Source organism: Lichenostomus cassidix, chromosome 20 (genome assembly GCF_008360975.1).
Source record: "Lichenostomus cassidix isolate B80296 chromosome 20, HeHo_3.0, whole genome shotgun sequence".
In the NCBI taxonomy this organism is placed as follows: Eukaryota; Metazoa; Chordata; class Aves; order Passeriformes; family Meliphagidae; genus Lichenostomus; species Lichenostomus cassidix.
This window is the reverse complement of record NC_139500.1, coordinates 4,456,902-4,480,383: the sequence shown is the minus strand read 5'-3', so window position 1 is coordinate 4,480,383 and position 23,482 is coordinate 4,456,902. Positions and strand designations below refer to the sequence as shown.

General features: G+C 43.5%; 1 protein-coding gene across 1 annotated transcript in view; it reads right to left on the bottom strand.

Moving 5' to 3' along the window:
* The window catches only part of CDH4 (cadherin 4), a 406,749-nt gene that overhangs the window by 47,950 nt on the left and 335,317 nt on the right, over positions 1–23,482 (bottom strand). Inside the window, exon 7 of the mRNA XM_085079451.1 lies at positions 23,221–23,393. Coding sequence (XP_084935577.1) covers positions 23,221–23,393 — 173 coding nt within the window. The remainder of the gene's footprint in view (positions 1–23,220; positions 23,394–23,482) is intronic.

The following is a 23,482-nucleotide window of genomic DNA, read 5'->3' as shown; positions in this document are numbered from 1 at the left end:
AAAGAGATGTGATGAATATCTTGGATAATGTATTTCGATTCTGACTACAGCCACTGTGCCAAAACAGAGGAGGGTTGTGATTAAGGCTGCAGGCTGCAGCTTGGAAGACCTGGATTCCTTTAGCATTTTCCCAAACCCTCTCCAAGTGACCTTTAGCAGGTCATTTAATTTCTCTGTGCGTCAGAGAAATTGCAAATAACACTTCAAAATGAAATTAAAACTCTTTCTTATCTAACAGCGATACAGGAACAGGAATCTATTTGTTGGCTGAAGCACTTGGATGCTGGGATGAGGAGGCTGCAGAATTCCCATTTCCAGTCTCTCCCCTCTGCTCAGGGCACTGGCAGAGCTGGTGCCACCTGCATCTCCCAGGAACAGGATCCACCTCCAGCCCAACTCCCAACAAAACTCTGCAGCCTTTCTGCCCCAGAGATTCCAGGTCATCTCACTAAGAGCACTTAAAAGGAGACCTGAGGAATAAGCCTTCTAACTTCTGGCTGAGGCAATTTCTGTAAAACCATGAAATTACCTTTGGCTTTTCTTGGGCAGGGAGAGAGGAGCAATAGTTCAGCATCTGGGTGGTCACACAGCAACTGGTGCTGCAGGGAGGTGCCCTTTGGTAAATATGCCAGCAGTAAATTGATGCTGCTTCCAGGTGGTTTCTGCCACTTACTGACAAAAGGAATGAGTGCTGAGACAGAAAAAACTCAAAATCTCTAGGCAGAGAAGGGAAAGTAAACAACAATCTCAGAAACATTTTTTTTAAAGTAAAAAACAACCTTCTTTGGACTTGTGCAAAGCAAATTTCTCCTACAGCGTGTAACTTCTTGGTGATTACCCAAAGGCCAGGCTTTGGGATAAAAAAAAATATCCTAGTTATGTCCATTGCACTCTTATAATCCACAAAACCTTTGCTGTCAAATGCTGCCAGAGCAATTTAATAAACAGGGAGAATGCCTTAATGTATTCTGAAACCTGAAAACCACCCATCATTAGCCCCACATGCTGTTTTCCTACTTTCTCTGCTTTAAGCCATTTAGCTGCTACAGCTGTTTTTCTTGTAAGCCTGACTTCTGTTTTTATCAGCCTGATTTGTTTTCTGGTCTATCACGCTTGATTAGAAAGAGGCAGAAAAACCTTTCACAATTCAGGTAAAACTGCCTTCTTCTTTAAGCTCTGTCAGGCTGGAAGCTTGAAAAAGATCATCAGCAGGATCAGTGTAGGTGAATAAATATTCATAATATTGCTGATTATTTATACTTGGTCTCATTTTTGCAGATAAGCTTGAAATTCCACACTCATGACACCACTGCTGTAGCCAGACCTTTTTCTTCTGAGGAACACGAGATTTTTTAAAACCTGTCAGTGCAGCAATGAAAAAACCTAAAATCAATGTAATATATTCAAACCATTTTGTCTAATCCTGTATGTATACACATGGTATGTACAACATTAGGATCCTGGATTTTAAAACTATTGGCAGTCAGGAGAACACCACAAGTCTGGGGCATCTGTACTGTGTTGACTCCTTATGGTCTGGATAAAATAAACTCATTTGGTGTCATTCGTTACTCAGTGCTGAGAATTATTTTAAGAAAATAGCTTGGCTAAGTCCCTGCTGGCTGCATATCATCTGTGCCTTATGAATTGAAGGGAATGTCCAAACAGTGAAAGAGCAGGTTATAGCCACAAAAGCAGCTGATTTAATTAAATTTGGCAGAAGGAAAGGTTAGTGGAAAACAGTCAAATAACGGAGAAGAGATTAATGTGAGATGTTCCCTATTGTATTTCTCTTAAGAGCTGTTTCACCCAGTATGGGCAGGGTCATGTTTTGTCGATTTGCTGAGGGAGAATGTGATTGACAACTTCTGGAGAAGAAATTCAGTTTGGTTGTGAAGTTGGAAATAGTAAAGGGGGTTTTGTCATTTTGTCTGCAATGGCTTTGTTTCCCTGACTTGGAAAAGAGCTATGTGAAAACAGGGGGAAAGGAAAAGATCTACCATGCTGTGGGAAAATTAACTGAAAGCTTATCCTGTAGGTGAAGGATTTTTTTTTTCTGGCTGGAAATTCTGACCCATGACAAGAAACAAAGGCATTTGAACAAGAGCAATATTTGATGTTGTTAATTTTGTATATAGTAATGATGTTAAAGATAGAACACACGGGAAATGAAGACATGCAGTTGAATCAATACTTGATTGTTGTTCTGTGTCTTGGGTAGAAGAAGGACTACAATTCAGCCTGAATCTGATGGAAAAAACACTTAGATCCAGAGCAAAATACAGTGATAAAGTTTGTGATAACTTATCAAATGCTACACAGCTACAATTACTCCAATGGTACAAATCACTCACTGAGCAAGATCTAGGATTAATGGAGGATAAAGTGCTACACTTTTCAGAAGGAGGCATCACCTATCTTTACAAGCTAATGATCCTGATGTTTATATCTAGTTGTATTAGACAAATAGAAAAGAATGACTTTTTATTAAACATTCTATTAATGGATTTGAGTGAAGCCACAAATGGGTAATTATGTGTACTCTTACAAAACAAAGGGCACCAAAACTAAGAACTATTTGCAGAGAGCAGTCTGAACAGCACAAGGTTTCCCATGGAGCTTCCTGATCATTGCCAGCACTCACTGCTCCCTGGTACAGCTTTTGGGGAATGAGAAACAGTGATCCCAGGAAAATCTTGACTGCTGTTTTGACCCATCATGGGTTTGCAGTAGGAAGTGGCTGCAGGGCATTTGGGCAAACTTAGTTTTGGGTCCAATTATACTCAAAGATTCAGCAGAGAAATGGCACAGTGAGGTCTGAACCCAAAACCCTGGTGACTCAGGGGCTTTGCAGATGCCTTTTGAAGGGTGCCATGGCCCTGCTCCACTGGGGCTTCACTGCTCTCCAGGTACTGCCCTCTGCTTTGGAGAGCACAGCTCAATGCACTGCCTGCTCAGAGGGCTCCAGACAAGAGACAGAACTGGGGAAGTGAGGAACAGCAACAAATGACTTCATGATAAACGGAGAAACTGCTGATAAACGAAATGACTGAGACGCCAGGCTGGCAGAGTGCCACTGCCAGAGCTTGCTGGGATGAGCAGCAACGTTTTCCTTCCCATACTGAGCCTGTCAGCCTTAATCAGATCTGCCTTAGCAGAGTCTCTGTACATCCAGGTGAGACTCCAAAGACAGCAGTCGCTGCTCCATGTCAGTGCAGGAGAATGTCTGGTCAGAGCTGAGCTCCAGGAGAAGCAGATTGATATGTGGAGTGTGAAATTAAATGCCCTGTTTATTAATTTGAAAGGGGAGGGAGTGGACCAAGAAGGATTTTTGATAATCCCAAATTGTCCCAGCTGTACAGGGAGACCTTTGGAAGGGTACCTTGGGCCCCTTCTGGTGACTGTGTATGACAAGAGGATGGAGCAGCAGCCACAAGCCACTGCAATAATTGAAGGCACAATTTAATTTTCTCAGATCAGGGCCTTAATCAAGCAGCATTTAATTTCTCTGCTTTCTGTCATCTAAGGGATGTGCAGGGATCTTTGCAAGTGTCAAAGGCCTTTAGGTGACCAGGAGCAGGTTCCACCATAGCAGGGGAAATTTTATAAAGGAATTGGCACCGTAGAGACCCCCCTGACAACCTCTCAGGCTCCTGTAATATGGAATTAACTTCACATTGCCACGAGGTATGAAAGAGGAACTTGCCAACCACCTTTATGTGATGAAATGCAATTCTTGCAGTTACGAAACTGGGGGAATGTAGCAGTTTCTTGGCTATTAGCTGCAAGAGGGAATTTCAGCACTTCAGCTCTCTCCAATTCTGGCTACATTTCCTCTTAAAAAACATTTATGTAGGGAAGTGCTGAATTTCATACAAGAAGCAAAATGACCCTGAATTTAGTAGGCTACATTATCAAATACTCAAAAGTAACAGACTGAAATGAAAAATTGCAAAGCATAATTCTGCCAAGATAATTAATCCTTGTTAACCCATGACCTGATCATATATGATGCTGCTCTGACGAGCTTACGGAAATGCTATAAATAATGCCAGCATATTTTATTTTCTTTGTAGGCATAAATATTGACAAATTCATACTCATTAAACTTCTGCAAGCTGAGAATTATTCTTGTTTCTCAAATGGGGAACAGGCAGAGGAATTAACACTCTTTTTTCAGAGGCATTCATTAGTTTGGAGAGCCCAGTTGGAGATGCTGAATGCAGTTTTAAGCCTCCTCTATGCACAGAAGTAAAACTGTATTGATTAAATCCACCCTCACAATGTTAATTCTTTTCCCCCCACCCTCAGCTCAGACCTGTTTCTATGTGCAAGACAGTCCTTTTGCTGAGTTGCACCAGTTCCCTGAGCAGAAATACTGCAAAAAGAAACTTTTTGCCCCCTGTAAGGTCTGGGCAGCGATTCATCACTTTATGCTCAGTGACAGAACTGTTCCAAAAATGTAACTGCAGAGTAAGGATACAGGTATATAAAAAAATTGCTGTGAGACAAGCTGGGGTGTGGATTTACAGTCCTGCACAGGATCTGCTTTGTGCCATCCATCACCTCCCTTAAACCTGGGGTGTGTTATCCCACCTCAGGTACCACGTGTGGAATTTATTCAGGCTACCTTAGCTGCACACAATAGTTCTTACTCCAGTACCAATAATTTCGGGCAATTACAAGGGAAAGCGGACATTGTGGGATAAAGAATTCCCTCAAAACTAACTACTTTTGCTTTGGTTGTGATGTGGAATTCAAATGAAATCATCTCATCCGTGGTCCGTGCTCCAAAATCTCAGCTGTCTGTACAACTCCAGGGCAACATCCCCAAAACCACACTGGTATTTTCTTCCGAATCCAGTTTAACATCTTACCCCTGCAGGAGATTTAGAAGGAGCTGATGAGATTCTAAGTTTAATGCTCTCCAAAATACGGGCGAGATACGTACTTTTGGAAAAGAAAATTAGTATTTCTCCTACTTGTACAGCAGCATGCAACGTTAAGCTTCTGTGGAGCCACTCAGGTTCTGGAGGTGGTGTATGAACTAACACAAAGTAAATATTGTGTGTTGCTTTATTTCCTCCACTTCTCAGACAAAACCACGCAGTGAAAGTAGAACAACCAGCAGCTGAGGTACTTCACTGCAAGGAAGAAGCAGGGCTGCAAGACCAGGCTGCATGTGCACCTGGTGGGACCATCCTGCTCAGGCAGAATGGAAGATTTACCACTCTGGTTCCTGCTCTCTCCCAGAAGAAGCTGGAGGCTGTGATAAGTATGTGTCAAGAATGTTGTGAGATGGATTAACTCCCTGTGGGGAGTAAGGTGAGATCATGAAATGTATTTAATTTTATCATAAGTTGAACTCACATTTGTGTCCCAGAGTGAAAAGGTTTTATCTCATCCCACTACCGGCAGTGTTTACCTCTCTCCCTTGGTTAATGGGAGCTGTATGGATTTTTTATTTCTTTTTTTCTCATAGGAAATGTCAGAACAGTCCAGATTTAGAAATATATTATCTGACAGCAGAAACAAAGTGCTATCTCACACCAGCTTAACAGGCCCTTCCTTTGAGTCATTAAGGTCTCTAACTAAGCCATTAGCCCACTGAATCACTGATGGGAGCCTTTCCCTTGGAAAACACAGCACACACCACAGAGATCCCATTTTCATCGCTCTGTTTGGAACAGAAAATACCATCCTGGCTGGCACCTTCTTTGGGCTAAACATTAGAAGGTGCACGTCTGAGGGATGGGAATTATCCTGGAGATTCTGCACTGCCTGTGGAGAGATGAGCCGAGCTCCTGGCATGTGGAGAGGGCAGAGGTGGTGAGATGGATGAGGAGCATCTCTTCAGAAGTTTTCCCAGCTGCTCTGCTGTGTGCAGAAAGCAGAGCCCTCTGCCCTCAGCTGCGTGGGGCAGGCTGAGCATGGTGGATAAACAGGGAATTCCTGCTGTAAAAAACCCTCCTCTCTCTCCTGGAAAGCTGCAAACAGGCCTCTGGCCACACTCCAGGGGTGGATGAAGGGTTTTATGGGTTTGCTCCTGGACTGGCAGGTGGGGTAGGTTTGCCTGATGTTGGTTTTCAGATCCTTTTCCAAAGGGAAGGGAATGTTCAGCCCTGCACCAGGGGCTGGGTGTGCAGCAGGACTGGGATTTTCACAAAATGGGAGAAAAGCAAACAAACACAATCAACAGATGGAACCCCTCAGATGGAAGGGGACATAGTGGTTATTTATTTAAAGAGCTGTTAAGTTCTAATGGAAATTTTCAAGAACCATTCCATTTAGAACTAGCAGAGGTTTATTTAGCCCATATTTTCTGTTTGTTTTCACTCATTTTTCATGTTAAAGAACATTTGCTACCAGTACTCATCCCCAGCATCTTCAATTGTGTATTCCCCAGCATTACCCTGGTTGCTACGGAGACAACAGAGATGCCACAAACAACAGAAAGCTCTTCTGGTGCAGGAGCAAGGCTCCAAGGAAAGAAAGAACCCTGGAAAACATGATATCTGCCAGCCCTTGCACACAAACATGGAAAATGGGGGACATCTATGGGACAATCAATATGCTGGGCCCTAAGTCTAAACAAAATATTTCCCCAGAGCTGCTTCCCTGTTGCCAGCTGCTTTTCAAGCTGCACAAAAGCCACAATCCATGCTCCTCCAGACTTGACGCCAAAGAACATTTTCTACCTGGATTTGAATAATGTGAATATATTAATTAAAGTTGATAATGGCTGATAATGATTTCCATCAGCAGCAGAATGTTGCTATATTTATCATTATTTATGAGATCACTGTACCTCACTGTAATTTATACAGAGAAGACTTGAAGTAACGTGACTTGACATCTTAACAACTTTTCTGATCACATCTTTAAAGCCACAGAACATTGCTTCCCCTCAAGGGGGAAGAGAGGGGATGATCCCACTAAGGAAGCACCCAAATCCTCACACAGAGGTGGATCAGTAAGGTCTACAACCCCATGGGGTAGAACTCAGGATTGCCTTGTATTGTCTGAAATTTTTCCTGCTGCTGCTGCTGTGCCTGGGCTCAGTGTGGCTCCTGCTGGGGAAGAACCTTCCAGAAGAAAAATCAGAGAGTCAGACTCTGAATGTCAGGTACTCACAGCGCTTTCATGGTAACATAACCTAAAACCAGCTACACTGTATCTGACTTTAAAAATTCTGCTTTATATCAGGTCACTGGCTATAGACATGCGAGTGAAAATTCTGAAAAAAAACCCCCAAAATATCAAAATAAGCATTTCCTATAAAACCAGCCTTTGTGATACAGAAACTATAAAACACGAATTCATAAAATATGCAAACCAGATTCACTTTTAGCTGGCATGGCCAAAACTCAGAAACATCAGTGACTGACAGACTGAGGTCAAAACAGCTCAAGAAGTAAAACAAGAAAAAAACCATCCAGGAACCCCAAAATCTCTCAAAGCTGCTGACACCACTGCTTTTGGTTTCTGCAGACCGAGGCATAAAGACAGAACCACAGGAATCTTCTTCAACATTTGTTGTTAAGGTAAATCTAAAATGATTGTCTAGCACAATGTTAATTACATTGTACAGCAATCAAAACAGAGACGCCGAGTCTAATGAATCCCTACTCTCACCTTTGGAACTGAACTGGAGTGTCTCGTTCACCTCCTTATTAGCCCATAAATATTCTAATTAGGAAGCAACTCCAGATGAATAGGATTAGCAATAAGGACATTTTAGACTAGGTACACAAGAGATACTCAAAACTCTCATGTCTTATCTAAGGCTCTCCTGACATTTATAATCATGTAGAAACGCTAAATTTACATAGCTCTGCCTAATTAGACATGGTTGCAATTATGTTTGTGGGCTTCCTTTTTTTCCTGCCCAAGTATAACTTACACTGTCAACACAGGAAGCAGGAACTGAATAGAAGCTCAGCAAGGAATAAAAGTGTTTTCTGCTATTTATTTTTTCCTGGTTTTAATTTGAAATTCATATTTCTAAGCTATTTTTTTTTTTTTCAGATTCCAGGCAAGAACTGGCTGTTATAGATCCAAGTCCAGATCGCTGCTGCTTTAGATGTAAAAAAAAATGTGCTTTTTTTAGCTCATCAGCATCTCAAGAGCAGGCACTAAACCAGGCCAAATTCTGCAAAAGGTGACACGTTCTGCCTGCAGCAGGTGGGTCGCTCGTGCTCTTGGTGAGAGTGAGAAACAAAGAAACTTGTTTCCTTTGAGGACTGCAAGGTCCCTGAAATTCTCACCCTGCTTATGAATTTTGCTAACTGCCCTGGGGTTTTTGATTTCAGTCCCTCTCCCCAGCCTGAACTTGACATTTCTGCAAGAATCCTGTGTTTGTCCTCCCCAGCCTTCAGAAAGCTGGTGGGAAGCAGGTAATCCATCACTTTGTATTTCTGTGCAGCAAATGTTGGCATTATTGGGCAGAGATTTGATAAATGATGTGTACATTATAAAACTGAATTTCAATATATTGTCTTTGATATCCATAATCACAGATAGAGTTCTTTCACCTCAGCTCAAGCATAAATCAAAGTAAGTTATATGCACTCAACTCAATGTGCTTACAAATTTCCCTTTCAGAACTAAACCATAATGGTGAGAACTCACCTCTGTCAGCAGAGTCACCTGCACAGAGCTCAGGCTGCAGCCAAGGCAGGTGGAGATGCCCAGACACACATACAAACCCTCAGGACTGGGATATTAGGGAATTCCCTGGGTAAAAATCCACAAATCCTTTTTATTGACTGCTAGATGTCTAATTATCTCTACTCCTAAATACTGTGTTTATTAGAAAACCAGCATCTTATTTGACTCCCACATCATGTTTCAAGCTCCATGCCAATGATCAGAGAATCATGGAATAGCTAGGGTGGAAGGAACCCTAAAGCTCATCCCATTCCATGACACTCACTGTCATGGGCAGGAACACCTTCCACTATCCCAGGTTGCTCCAAGTCCCATCCAGCCTGGCCTTGGACACTTCCAGGGATCCAGGGGCAGCCACAGCTTCTCTGGGCAACCTGTGCCAGGGCTCACCACCCTCACAGGGAAAATTTTTTTCCTAATATCTAATCTGAACCTGCTCTCTTTCAGTTTGAAGCCATTAAATGACTCTTTCCAGCAGAGTCACAGCCCTTGGAAGCCAGGCTGCCTGGTGGCACAGGTCAGTGGCTCCAGGCAGAGCAGGACCGAAGAAAACTGTCTTAATAAAGACTCCCAAGGAACGACAAAACAACCAAAGAACAGGATGAAAACCTCCTGTTTCCAGCTTCGCTGCTTGGAACGTGGGAGAGGTGGAAAAACAACAGTTCTGCTCCAGCAGGTTTATAGAAGCCAAAACTAAACAATTAGGAAACCAAGTCTGCTCCTTTAGCAAACTGAAGCGAAGCAGATCACGCAGCAAACTGACCCTCTGAGCTCTCCAGGCTGTTCCTGCACAGCCCACACTGGAACATCCACCAAGGCAGCCCAGCAGCCCAACTGCAGCCTCCCAGTGAATTCCACACCCCTGTGCTGAAGAGCAGGAGTGCTCCTGAATATCTGCTTCTCAAAGGACGTACCCAGCACGTTGTCTCTGGCCAGGACATCAGCCCCGTGCCTGCTTTCTTATCAAGCTTCCTGATCAGGGCTTGTATTGGTCAAGGCAGTTGAATCTGAAAGCCTCAGATGACAGCCCAAGGAGCTGAAACGAAATCAATAACCATAGAAACCCCATCCCATCGCCTGTTCTGCTGTATTTAAGATCAATCAATATGCAGAAACGACTAGTGCCAGGCACATCTGCACTAGTCGTGCACATAATCAACTTTGTCTTGTCTCAGCTTAATGTAATTTTCCACCATATTAGCAGTCTTTATGATATCCTGTCTTTTCAAATAGACATGATTCAGAATCGCTGCACAGTTCAATTGGATTAGTGGAGTTGCTCACAGACCCACACTCTCACACACCCCCCAAATCTGCTCTTGGTGACAACTCCTCCTCACTCCACTGAGGTTGGGATCACAGCCATGTGTGAAGTGTTTGCAAGGAGGTGACATCCGAGGGCACAGCCAGCTCTCACCGATACCTCTGGCAGAAGAATGTGTGTGTGTACATGTATTTAACAGACTGGGAGAAGAAATTAACAAACTTATCAAATGCCATGCTGAAGCATCCATTAAAAACTGCACACACTTTTAATGACTTGGGTGAGGGTTGCTGTTGCATAAATTTATTTAACGTTAATGTCCCTAGTTTGCTGTAAATTTCACACTGTGAAATTACCAGGGCAGTTCTAATGGGGCTGAAGCCTCCAGCTGCACTCCATGATAAAGGAGGAAATAATTATGAATTCCTCTGGGAAGCCAAGGAAAGTCAAAGATCTCCTTCGGAACTGCTCCCAGCTGAGCTGCTCATCAGCCAGCTGAGGAGGTGCAGAGCTGCTCCAGCGCCGGGGGAAGTGGGATGAGCAGGACGCTCCCGCTGACGACGGCGCTGCCATCAACTGACATTTAATTTGGAAGGATTGAAAGCTGGTGTCTGCAGCAACTACTGCCAAGAAACATTATGAACAGTCAAGACAGAGCATGGAAGTGGTTTTATGTTCCAAGTTCAGATGATACTGTGTAATTTTACATCTAATCACCTAGCGCGAGACATAACCAGCGCACACAGCTCCAAGAGCTCGTGCCTGCAGCTCTGACAGATGCCTGGATCATCAGAGGATGCTGCACTGTGTGGGTTGTTCCATCTAGGATGGCACTCTCCACAACCCTTCAAATCCAGAGCTAACAGCCTTTGCCAGAGTTTACGAGAGTGGAAAAAGGGAACTCCTTTGTCCCACCCTCCTTAATCTCCTATCCCCACCAATGTCTCTTCCTTCCATTTCTGTTTCTCCTTTGTATCTCCCTGTTCCTTCTCATTTTTTCCACAGCACCATGGGCTGCTCTGGCCAAGAGTGCTCTCCCTGGAGCAGGAGAGCTCCCCTGGACAGTGAGCAGCTGGGGCACACCTGGAGACCCCAGCTCATTCCCCTTCCTGGCAGTCATCATCCTCCCTTCTATCAGCTTGGAATTCAGTCATGAGCAAACCAATCATGGCTCACTTCTGAGTGCACCTTTGAAATGATAAAACAACTCATTCCTGGTAAAGGAATCAGAGGAATGTAAGAAACAAAACCACCTAATGGGGCAGACAGGCAGAATTTATTCAGTTGCTCCCTGTGCGTCACTCATAATAATGTCTTGCCGTGTACTTCAGGCTTCTTTCCCAAGAACAAATATAATTCTTATTTATAATGCAACAAAGGATAAAGCAGGTTTCCTGATTCTGATAAGTGACTCTCTGATTGTTTCTTCAATAAAAAAACATCACGTCTTTCAGATTATACTTTCATGTTTTATTCTGGGTTGGAACAGAGGCAGCACAGACGAGCATCTCTGCGCCTCGAGTCACTTGGTTTATTTTCTCATTTATAAAACCTGGGGATCTGCTAGAGACCACTTCAGTGGTGCTTAAGGACTTTTGAACTTTGTGGACTGGACTTGCAGCAGTGAGTAACCAATGCCTGGCTCTGGTGAGCATCACCCTTTATCAGGTAATTGATCTGTGAGATGATAACTCGTGAGGCAGGTGGGAGTGAGGTGTTATCGCCTCGGATCGTGACAAAGGGCTCTCCTGGAATAGCAAACACCCTCCCTTCCCAAAAAACAGCAACCCAAAGTGCTGCTGGGAAGCCTGTCAGCACAACACGTGCTCAGTGCATCAGCACACTCCAGACTTTGGCTTGATGCAGTGAAATGGGGTGAAAAACGTGAAATGAAATGTGATCACCTCTTTGGACTTTCTGCTTGCATTCGAGTTTTTCTGCAAAATATGTGCCATGTTATTTACTGTGTCTTCTTTTAAGGTAGCTGTCACCATACGACTTAGAAACTCCAAACATACTAAGAATGGGATTTTCTGTGTCAAAATGTCCCATTGAAATTCAGACACCTCCTTCTCACAGTCTGTGCAACACTGCGAAGCAAACAGGGCCCGGACCTTATTGGGAAAAAATCCCAAACAAATGTTGTGTTTATGTAATGATGTATTTATTTAGGGCCACTTCAAATAGATGCAGCTGGTTAGACTTGAAAATAACCGCATGTGAAAACGCAAACAATAATTTATGTAACTTTAAATGAGTTTTTGCAAGACGTTTCGATGCATTTTCCTTGAACGCTCCCCTGCACATCTGGATATGAAGTCTGTAATTTAGCTTTCCTTATTCCCTATGGAAGTTGTATGGAAAGCACTGTGCCTGTGCCCCTCTCTGAACTGCCCTGGCACAGCGTCTGGGGTCAGCAGAGTAACACAAAATCCATTTCTCAAATGTGTCAGTCAGCCTTTGAAGATGCTGATACTGCAGGCAATGGTCACTCCGAGTTACATTAACAGCTCTTATTGCAAACATTGGAATTAGTTTTCAGAAGAACATCCCTAAATACCCATTTTGATATGGTTGGATGACAGTTGTGGCAGAGACCATATAGAGAGCTGAAGGGGCCTGAGGATGAAAACTGGTGGAGAATTTTATGACAAAGTGGTTTTTCATCACAGGACGCTAAGAGTGAAACTGCTCCCAAGAATGGGCACTTGAAAGCTCTCCCTCACTTGGAATTTATTTTTTAAATTGCAAGAGAGTCTTTTTAAAAATGGTTTTAATGGGCTGAGCTAGCTTCGACAAAAATTGATCTTTTAAAATGTCAAACATCATTTTAAAAGACCAATATCAATGTGACATTTTTGCAGCTATTAAAAAAAATGCTGAATCTCTCCAGATTTTGTTTTTTTTGCTGGCAATCACCATTTTAAAAATTCATCATTTTGTCCTAATCTGGGGGTGGGGAAAAGGTTGTGGGGCGTTTCCTGCTTAATCAGGATCATCTACATAAATGATTGCTGAAGCTTCAATTCCTAATCTGATGGATAGAGCTGAGAGATTCTCCTTTTTTCTGCTCTCTGGGTTTTCACAGAGGTGACCACAGCCAAAGGAGCTGAGGGTGAGCTACCTACCCAAAGAACCATCCACTGTCCTGCAGATTTCCCTGCAGGCTATTTTTCTAGGGAAGTTTGCTCACTTTCTTTGCCAAGAGCTCATACCCTGAAGCTCTGAAGGCACCCAGTGCCTCTCCAGCACTCACTGGTGGAAGCTGCTCTGCTGCTCATCTGTAGGGCAAATTTTCTAATAGTGGAGAGCACTGGCAACCCTTCCAGATTCTCTCTTTATGCTCAAATATCATTTCTTTCAAACCACATCTAGCTGCTGATCACAAGCAACTGCTGTTCATTACCTTCTCTGTCAAACATCTTGTGATATCAAACACAAGGAGGAGGGAAATGCAGGTAATTTACAAATCTAGCAGCACATTTCCCATCACACTTCTCTGCATTGCCACGGCCACAAAAAGATGGAGTCAGCCAAGATGAAAGCATTTTCAGGGCTGAAGTTTAATGGCTAAAATAATTGCAGAAATATACACATCTCCCAGACAAACCACTTCCAGAATGAATAATGTGTGGAGTATCCTCTCATCTACTACTTACTCCACATCAGTACAGCTCCCCTGTGAGCAAAACACACACAGTACGGGTTAGGGTATTTCAGTCACAGCAGATCTCTGTGGCTGGGACAGATCCACCCTGCTGCAAGCAAACCACAGGGTTTGCACTGAGTTAAGAGAGAAGGGTGCTGCTCTCCTGACCTCTCTGAAATTCACCTGCAGAAGGTAGCTACAGTGATGCCTAAGGCATTTTATTTGGTATGTTCTTGCCTGGATGGCATCAAAGTCTCCCTTTAGAACAGCAGATATCTGGCAGAAAAGCTTCCCAGTGCTACAAGAGTCACCTGCTGTTGACTCACAAACCCTGATTCCCATCCCCAGGCAGCAGAAATCAGTCTGGCCAGTCTACCCCTCTTTGGGCACCTGCCCAAACCTTTGACCTATAAAAGATTCTTCCCCATAAACTGAGAGGAATTACATGTTGGTATGAATATGAAACTGCAATCTATTTATTTTTCAGAGAGATGTATAAATGAGACTGGAAAGACCAACTTGTTGAACATCTGGATAATATGAGTCACTGCATTTTCATGCAATTAGTTCCCCTTCTAAATTTGAGCCATCAGATTTGAGGTCACTCAGTATGTGACCTGTTTACTTTAACTGAAAACCACATTTATTTTTCTGGAAAGGCATTTGGAACAGAAAGTATTTTAAGTGCAAAAAATGAATAGCTTGAATAAAACATGATTGTACTGACATGTACTCTATTTAATGAGGATTTCTTACACAAAGTCCTCAGAGTTTTTGAAAAAACTGGAATAACAGAACAACAATGAAAGGAAAATATTTAGCCTAGGAATTAGAAGAAAAATGGTGAGGTTACCATGACAAAAGAACAAACTGCCTCACTGCTTCAGCTCTGCAACTACAAGCTCCTAGATGCTTTAATGTGCACTTCTGGGAAGAATGACACACAGCTCCATCCTGCCTGCACATGACACCTTGCTGGCCTCCTCCTCGAGTTCTCCTTCAGCCTGCAGTGAATGGAGATTAGCCCAAAGCTCAGTACCTGATGTTGTGATTATTTATAGCCAGCCTAGCGATGCTCACAAGTGTCTAACAAGAACAGTCATTCCCTTCCAAGAGCCACCTTCTGCCACCTTTCTAGATACTAATTAGTACAGAACTCAAGGAAATAGACAGTATTCGTGGTGTAGAACAGCAAACGCCCACATTTTGGTCCCTGTGCACACAGTTCTGTATTTTTGGAAGTATTACATCCTCTGCAAATACAAACTCCATGATCCTGACACTGTTCCAGATGAGACGTACTATAAAGACACTAGATCTTTCACAATTTAAATTATACTTTGCAAAGCATGTAACAGCCTCTCTGCTGTTTACACTGAGAACTTTCTATTTTAAGAATATTTCAGAATACAAGACTCTATCTGGTCTTCTGACAGTCACAGTCCTTTGAGTTTAAGCTGCCTTTTTCTTATGCTCAGTTAAGAAAAGTCACTGATGCAGGGTGAAACATCCCATAAACTCACTCATGCTCTGGCAAATGTGTTGAAGATAATATTTAAGTAAGAAATGTAGCCAAAGATGCTCACAGGAATGAGTTCTGCTATTAAAAGTAGTGCTATGCCTAGGAAGAAAGAGTTAACAAAGTCGCTCTTTAAAATGCTAATAACAGACAATGGTCTGTGGATAAGTTAATTAGTGGAGCCAGCTTGTGTTTAATTATTTCACTTGACCTGGTGCAGATTTAGACAATAATCCCTTTAGAGAGGGGAAGGGGCTGCTGGAAAGTATGTGATGTACCAAAAGTAAAACTTTAAATCTGCCTGAGCTGAGCAGGTAGTCTTCTATCTGAAATTGGAATGATATACTCTTCTCTACTGTAAGACAAGCTCAAATAGAAAAAGAAATGCAGGTCTGAACCAGAGAGATTATGCTAAGGACCTGGTGAGCTTTCCACTCCGATACTTAACTTTTTTTCCCTCCTCCCTATTCAGCTGGGATTTTGCTACTGAATTATGTATAAACCAACCCACTGTAGTCAGAGGTGGGATTTCATGAGCAACTTGAAACAAGTGCAACCAGACTGTACCAGGACTCTCTGAACATATTAAAATGTGTGTGAAGAAAGAAGAGGATCTACAGACTATTAGTATATGTGGGATTTTCTTATAGGAGAGGCTCTGAAGATTTCCATATTTAAAAAAGGGAACTGATGAGGTGGGGTATCAGTCCTATTCTTGCTCAGACTATATGATTGGATCCAATTAAACTCAAAGCTTTGTTTTATCTGAATAGTTCAACCCCAGATCATGCAGCTTTTCAATTTGGTAACATCTCTTCCACAGCTCAGCCAAATATGAATAAAAAGTCATTACAGTTCCACATGTGAGTCAGTACAACCTCCTCCAGAGGCTCCAGCATCTAAATGCTGGCAACACCTAACACAAGGCAGGTGTATAAAGAGAGTCTAAGCCAAATGGGAGAAAGAATTTAAAAAAACCAAACTGGGAGCTACTCTGGCAGGCAGTAAACAGTGTGATAGGCACTGCCTGAGTGGGAGGAAACTGCTTTTCAGCCAAAGGATAGGACTCACTCTTGGTGGAACAGCTCCATAGGAGATGTAAACTGGCTGCAGGTTTGCATGTACAGCCCAGCTCTGGGGCTGCAGCATCCTCCTGTGCTCCTCAGAAAGGACACACAGTGCACTGGGAGCAGAGCTGGAAACTGCACACAACAGCCAGCCAATAAAACTGCCCTACTGCTCTGTTTGATCCTCTTTATTAAAAACCTAATCTGATGGGGAATGAAAGGCTTTAGGACAGGACAGGGCCAGGCTGAGTGCAAGCAGAGCACACAGCCAGGCTGAGCTCACACAAACTCACAGCCAAACTGTGAGAACACATTCTGACAGTTTGTATAACCACACGATCTCCAGCCTATTACACTTCCATCCTGATCATCTTCCTGGTGTACCTTTATGGGAGATAAATACCATGGCTGTTTTGCTGTCTGCTCATAGGACTCCCACAGGTTTCAAGCTATTTACCAGCCTCTTTCTTTGGAAAGCTCTTTTATTCTTTAAAAGTGTCTCCTGTCATCTCCACTTTTTTTTTCTTTTTTTTCTACTCATGCTATTTTCTTCCCAGGCCATGGCTCAGAGCCCTTTTTCCATCAGTTTTACTAGTCTATCTAGCTATCAGGCTTTTTTAAAGGAAAAGTAATCAAAAACCCTTTCCATACACAGGAGCTCTAAAACTGATTGTCAGCTTCTCATTTAGAGAGTTGCAGAAATCATGCAGAAGACCAAAAGTCACAGAGCATTCCAGAACCACCCACCAGAAAGACACACAGCCACTGCAATTTGAGGAGCTCAAACAGGGAGAGATATTCCTTCTGGGAACTGGGGCAAAGCTTCAGAATTACTGGCGTTATTCCCTTAATTAAAACAAATGGGGTGATTTCTGTGACAAGAAATTCTCTTTCTTTACCCACATCTTTCCCACCCTGCAACAAAGGCTGTGAGGGATCCATGAAGCAGTGCTCAGAGCAGGTTTGAGTCCTCCCTCTCTGCTAACTTCTGGTATCTCAAATTACTACAAGTGGTCCTCCACTGAGTGCACAACACACTTCCAAAGGCACTAAACAGGGTTAATAAAATGCATCTTCTTCACTGATGAGTGGTAGTGCTCCCCACCATAATTTGCTGAAAAAGGTCATTCTTGTCTGTAATGAGAAAATGAAATGCACTGGAATGATGGAGCAAACTCAAATCAGTCCTATGTGCAACGTAGAAACATAAACCAGAATCCAGCATAAATCTGCTGGCTAAATTCAGCTTATGGCTAATCAGCTCTTCCTTTGACAGGATATGCTGCTGTGGAAATGGGATAATTTTATAACTGAATAATTTAACCAGTTTTATCTTTAAGTAATGATTTCAGGCATATTAATACATAAAGCTTCAGTATTTACATTTTCGTTACACGGCCCTGAAAAATTACAAGGTATCAGGGATAACATAGCATTCAGTGATAAACGACGTGCACAGAGTGGATTTCATCCCTCAGAGTGACTTTGTGCTCCACAAATCCCCAGGACAGCACGTGGCTGCCAGGCAGACAGCGAGGGCAGAGCTGGGGCAAACTGCTCAGAAGAGAGGGGAACTGTTCCCTGATGTCTCAGAAACACATTGGAGCCAAGGCTGGAAGGGACAAGTAAAACACAGTCTGACAGAGGATGCTGAAGTATTTTACCTGCTTATCCCTGCTAAGACTCGGGTGGTTTATGTCTGGCTGGAAGACATGTTCCACAAGGACTCCCAATCACCATTTGAACGCTGTGAGAAGTGGAAAAGCCACTTAACCCTGGAAGTCTGTTACAGTCCTTCATCATCTGCAAAACACCTTGGGAGCCTGCAAGTCTGGAAGCTAAATACAGGGACTCCTGGTCCAAATTCACAGAAATGGATGTGCCTTGCTGGCAAAATAATTACTAATCCCTCACTCTGGTTCTCCTCCTGTGAGTTCAGCTGTGGAGGAATTTTTCTTCACATGTTTTAATGCAGATGTGATATGGGAAGTTCATCTTGAAAAGCAAAGTACTCGTGGCTCTGCAGAATCTAACAGCCATGTTTTAGTTCTTCTCTGGAAAAAGTAATGAAAAGAACATGAAAACCAGAATCCCTCTCAGTTTACAGAACTCCTGTAATAGATATAAATAGCAAACAGGGTGGATGCTGGATTGTGCTTGTCAGAAGGTGACATGCTTGTAGCAATTCTGCATTACTCCTCCCTGCTCCTTGGAGAAGACTAATCTGACTGAGGAAAATGGGAACAGAAGCTCTCAGGATGCAGTTGAGCCATTTAGATGTCACTTTCCCTCATTCTTTGTATTCTGTCAGTACACACACACACCAGTGACAATCTGCCCAGGTAAACTCCTCTATCACCCGTGTGGTGTGGGATCCTCCAGCCTCACACTGCAGCACATGTTCCTCCAGCCCTGCTTGGAGGAGGAGAGGCAGCTTTGCACAACATCCCAGTGATATCCAGTGAGGGGAATAATGAACATGGGCCATGGTAATTTAGAACAGAATAAATTCCTTTCAGTGTATTCCAGAGTGCATGAAGGATTGAAAGTCCTTTTTGATTGCTGCTGGGCTCCACTGTCAGAGGGAAGTTTCTGGTACAGAAAGCCAGGCTAACCTTGAGTTACCTGTTGGCTGCACTTGGAGTATTGTCTGGCTGGAAGAGACAAACCCAGATTAAACCCATTTTATCTGGGTAATCTCAGACTACTGGATGTGTGTCCATGGGAATGTTTCACAGCAGTCTCAATGGCCAAACTCATTCCTGTGGCAAGGCAAAGCCTTGTTTATTCCCAGCCAGCATCTGAATGAACAAGGTTTGAAAAGCTATTGCCATGACCTGGAGATAAATGTACCCAAAATAGTTACTGCACATTGTAAAAACCATTCCTCTCAGTGTTTGGAGCAGTGTACAGTTGTTTTTTCTTTCTTTAATGTAACATTTCAAATCCTGCCCTATCAGAAATGTCTAGTTGCACCAAAACCAGAGTGTTGGAAAAGAGATCAACTGTCTCTGCTAATAAGAAGAACTTCTCCTCTTCCCCACAAAAATCCTGCCATTTCATTCATAAATAAAATAAGCCTCTAACTCAGTTGTTGGCAGGCTCTCCCTTTTATCTTTCACTCACATGAGAAGGACCAGCAACATCACGTTTTCAGAAAGCCAAGTGCAGTAATCACAGAATCGGGTTTCATGTATTTTTAAAAACATTTGCAGCAGCAGAGATCCAATCACTTTTAAAAGAAATAAAAACATACAGAAATTTGGAAGAAGCAACTCAGTACTCCTGACTGCCTTCACTTGTCCTGCACCAGATGAATGTGCTGGGAAGGGACTCCTTTCTAAGGGACATCTCAAAAAGTTACCAACATTACACTACAAGCACCGCAGTGCTGAAATACTTATTATCTCAAATAAGCCTGGATGACATTTGAGATGTCTCAACATTTACTGGCCTGCCAGCAGAGCCTGGGATCAACCACCTCCTTTTCTCTCATTCCTCTTTTTTCCCCTCTCCTGCTTGCTCAAAGTCTGTGTTCATAAAATATTTAGGGGAAGCTCTTCAGAGGATGATATTGCTTATACTATACCCCCAGTGCAGGTTTACTGTGCTACTGAGACAGATATTCTGCCACCAGAGAAATCAAAATTGGTGATGGGGTTGAATTACTGCAGCAGGAGCACCATCAGACTGACAGTCTGGGATGATCCCACCTGGGACATTGGGCTGAGTGGAAAGAATGAAGTTAACACATGGAACAGAACCGGTCACTTCTGCAAGGTTATACAGAGAAGTGTTACTTTTCAGGATGGAAAACAAAAATATGAATGTTCTGCTTGTTTCTGAGACCCAGCTGACCCTTCCTTACCTCCTGCAATTTTCTTCCCAGTGGAAAAAAAAAAACCCAGCTCAATGGAATGTGGAATTCAGATGTGCTGCTAAATGAAGCTCTCGGTCAGGCAGCATCTCCTGCAGTACCACCCACTCCTGCAGCAGCCTGCCATAAATTAAATCACCTTCCATGGTCCCTTCCTGCCCCTGAACTTTGCCACAACCTGTTCATCTCATGCATTCACAGCCCCTCCTATTAATCCACACATTTTGTGATCCCACCATCACATGGTTCTTCCCTCCTAATTTTATCAAATCAGCTACAGATTTCCTATGCTACCCTGATGTTTTCCTGCATTACAGCAAGAATCTGCTTTTAACCTTCTCATCAAAGCCTGGCTGTCTGAATGTACTTCTGAACCCCTGGTGACTCTGAACCCCTATCATTTTCCTTCTGAGTTCAAGGGATAGGCGCTCCTTTGTTCCACCCTTGGCATTTTTCACCCTTAGACATCCAGGCTTACATCAGGCTGTTGCCAAACTGTCCTCCTTTAATAATTTTTATGAAGTGCAGTCCAATTATCTTTATCTTCCTTGGGGATCCATTCAATTAAGTGCAGTCATAATGAGTGAGTGGACACAGAGCATTGCCACCATATTTACATCCAGATTAATGGGAAGCAGGTAAGATAACTTTAAAGCCATCAATATTTTCATGCTTTGGCTTTTGATTGTGCTATCTTCAGTGTCAGACACATTCAGGAGAGACCAGCACAATTTGAGAGGCTGAGTTTTTAATTTCCTCCATGGTTTGTGGAAATGAGGGTTTAGAAACAGCAGCAAAAACACGACTTTGTTTTAAAACAGGTTTCTCACAGGTTAAACAAAACACTTCTTATGACACAAAACAAGCTGGAACACTTCATCCAGTTTGCTCTTTCATGAATTGATGGCAATGGAAGAAACCAGCAGAAAACCAATATTTAAGAGGAGATGCTGAGAACATCAGGAAATCTCATTTAATGAGCATGCAACAGAAATGCTGAGCTAGGAACACCAGTTCTGAAGTGACTTTTCTCCCTTCTGAAAGACAAATGCTGGATCTGGAACATGGACCTGTCTCTCAGATATGGAACAGCTCCTGAAGTTATTTTTACACCTGCTTTGCATTGCAGAAGCAAGGGAGAAGGGTCCAATGGAGACTGAAAACCTGGTATCACCACAGATTAACCTAATCGTGTCTCAGGAACTGATAAATGTGTCAATAAGCATTTGGAGAAATAACTGGTATCCAGGGAATTTATCTTGGTTATAGTCGTTTCAGCTGAATAGGTCAGATTTGTTAACATTTTAATTTACACAAATCTGCATTCCAAATATTGCTCTTCGGCTCCTTTTACTAACGAGAAGGAAATTTCAGCAGCAACCCCAAATTCACTCCTCTAATAGCTTTCTCAAGTTTGCAGGAAAAACAAACAAAAACAAAAAACCAATCCGTGGTACCGGAAAGGTGGTGTTTATGGTGGTGTTAAAATAGTTTTCAGTTTAGATGCAATACAATTTTATGTTAATAAACCAGAAAGTTTTGCCAATTCCAGATGTAATCCTGAAAGCAGAAGACAGAGATGGGAATCAGCAGGCCCTGTAGCTTCAGGGCAGCCCCAGGATTATGCCCAGAGCTGGTTGTTCTGCCTCAACCCAAGTGTCCCTTGCTCAACCTTGGGCTCAGCTTGGGACACTCAGCACCAGATTTCCACATACAATGTGCCAGCTGTGATTTCCTGGATCTCGTGCACATGAGAACTAAGATGAAGCACATGGTTCCCCTGCAAGTTTTTAAAATACTTCAGGTGCAATGAGAGAATCCCTAAAAAAGACAACCATTCTGCCTTATCCTTTCCCCCTAATTATCCCCCTGCTGCTTTTTTCAGCTGATTTGCTGAGATTAAAACTTCTCTCCCACCAAGTTATCCCAATCTGTGTTTCTGAAATTAATATAAACCCACGACCTTTCTCTGCCCATACAGCTCTACATTAAAATGCTGGCCCCCACTGATGTCAGGGGGGCAATAACAGTTCTTTCATTTCCATAAAATCATCATTTTCCTGCCAGAATTCCAATTTCTCCATCTAGTACTCTGCTACCATACCCCCAGGGACTGCCAGCAATCTCTCCAGCACTTGTTTCTCCTCTTCCACTGCAAGCCTGCCGCAGGCTCCAGCACTGCCTGGGATAATCTACCTGTTTATAATTCAGCCAACTTCCCACTTCTCAGCATAAAAAGAGTAGGGAAAGGTCACATCCGCCCTAGGTTGTGCTTGCAGAGTCTGCCACGTCAGGTGGGAAGGAGCAGGCGCTGGTGCTCCCCCTGCTTCCCCAGCTCTGCTTCCCATCTTCACACCTGGAAAGCTCTCCGCTCTCCTGACCTTCTCCTTGGAAAGCTGTTTCACACAGAGTGTCCCCCCTGGGCCAGCTCGCTCTGAAACGGTGCCGAGGGCGAGCTCTGAGCCGCTCCCAGCCAGCATTCCCAGCCAGCATTCCCAGCCAGCACTCCCAGCCAGCATTCCATCCCATCCCGCCTATCCCGGCGGCTGCCCTGGGGCTCCAGACGTGCTGCTGAGCTGCTGCAGGGGCTTTTATCTGCTCTCAGCAGCTGCCTTTGGGGTTCCTCCCTGAGCTGCTCTGAAGGAATAAAACGGCCCCGGATCTGGGAATGAAACAGGCACAATCCCTGGCAGGGAATGTCTCCTGGCTGGAGCCTGGCAGAGCACTCAGCAGTGGAACTAAAGTGTGCTGCTGGGATGACGGGCACAGGAAAAGTCTCTAAGGATAACATGGAAAGCACTAAGCAAGACAGGTCTAGAAAGGAATATAGGTGCCTGGCACTTTATTGTCCCACAACAGAAGTGGGACAAATGACCACTTATCCATTCCCCTGCACCTCCTGGACTATTTCCTACATCTTTGAGTGTTACAAACTTACGCAAGGAAAATACCAGCTCCATGAGTTTGAAGATTCTCACAGAGTTTCATCGACTGATATGGATTAGGACAAAAATATCACATCAAAGCCAAAATGCCCCACAGCTGCCGCAGAAGCAAAGAGTATGATCTCCACACCTCAACTCAAACTTTTAGACACTCGGGATTAAAGACACAGTTTGGGCTTTTCACGTCAGCAACCCTCACCAACACCTGGTAAGATGGTTTTAAACTCACCTCCCTGTCGAGGCCAGCAGCCACGGTGACGATGTCCCCTGTCTCGCTGTTGATGGTGAACATGTTCTGCGAGGGGCTCTGCGGGGTCTGGGTGACAATCCGGTACCTCACCATGCCGTTGGCCGTGGTGGCATCGTCCGCGTCGTTTGCCGTCACCGTCATCACGTAGGTCCCTGGGAACAAGAGGAGGGGAATTATCAGGGTTATCTCAGACTGTGGTCCCACTAACCTGGGGTCATGCATTTTGTTCAGAAATTCTATG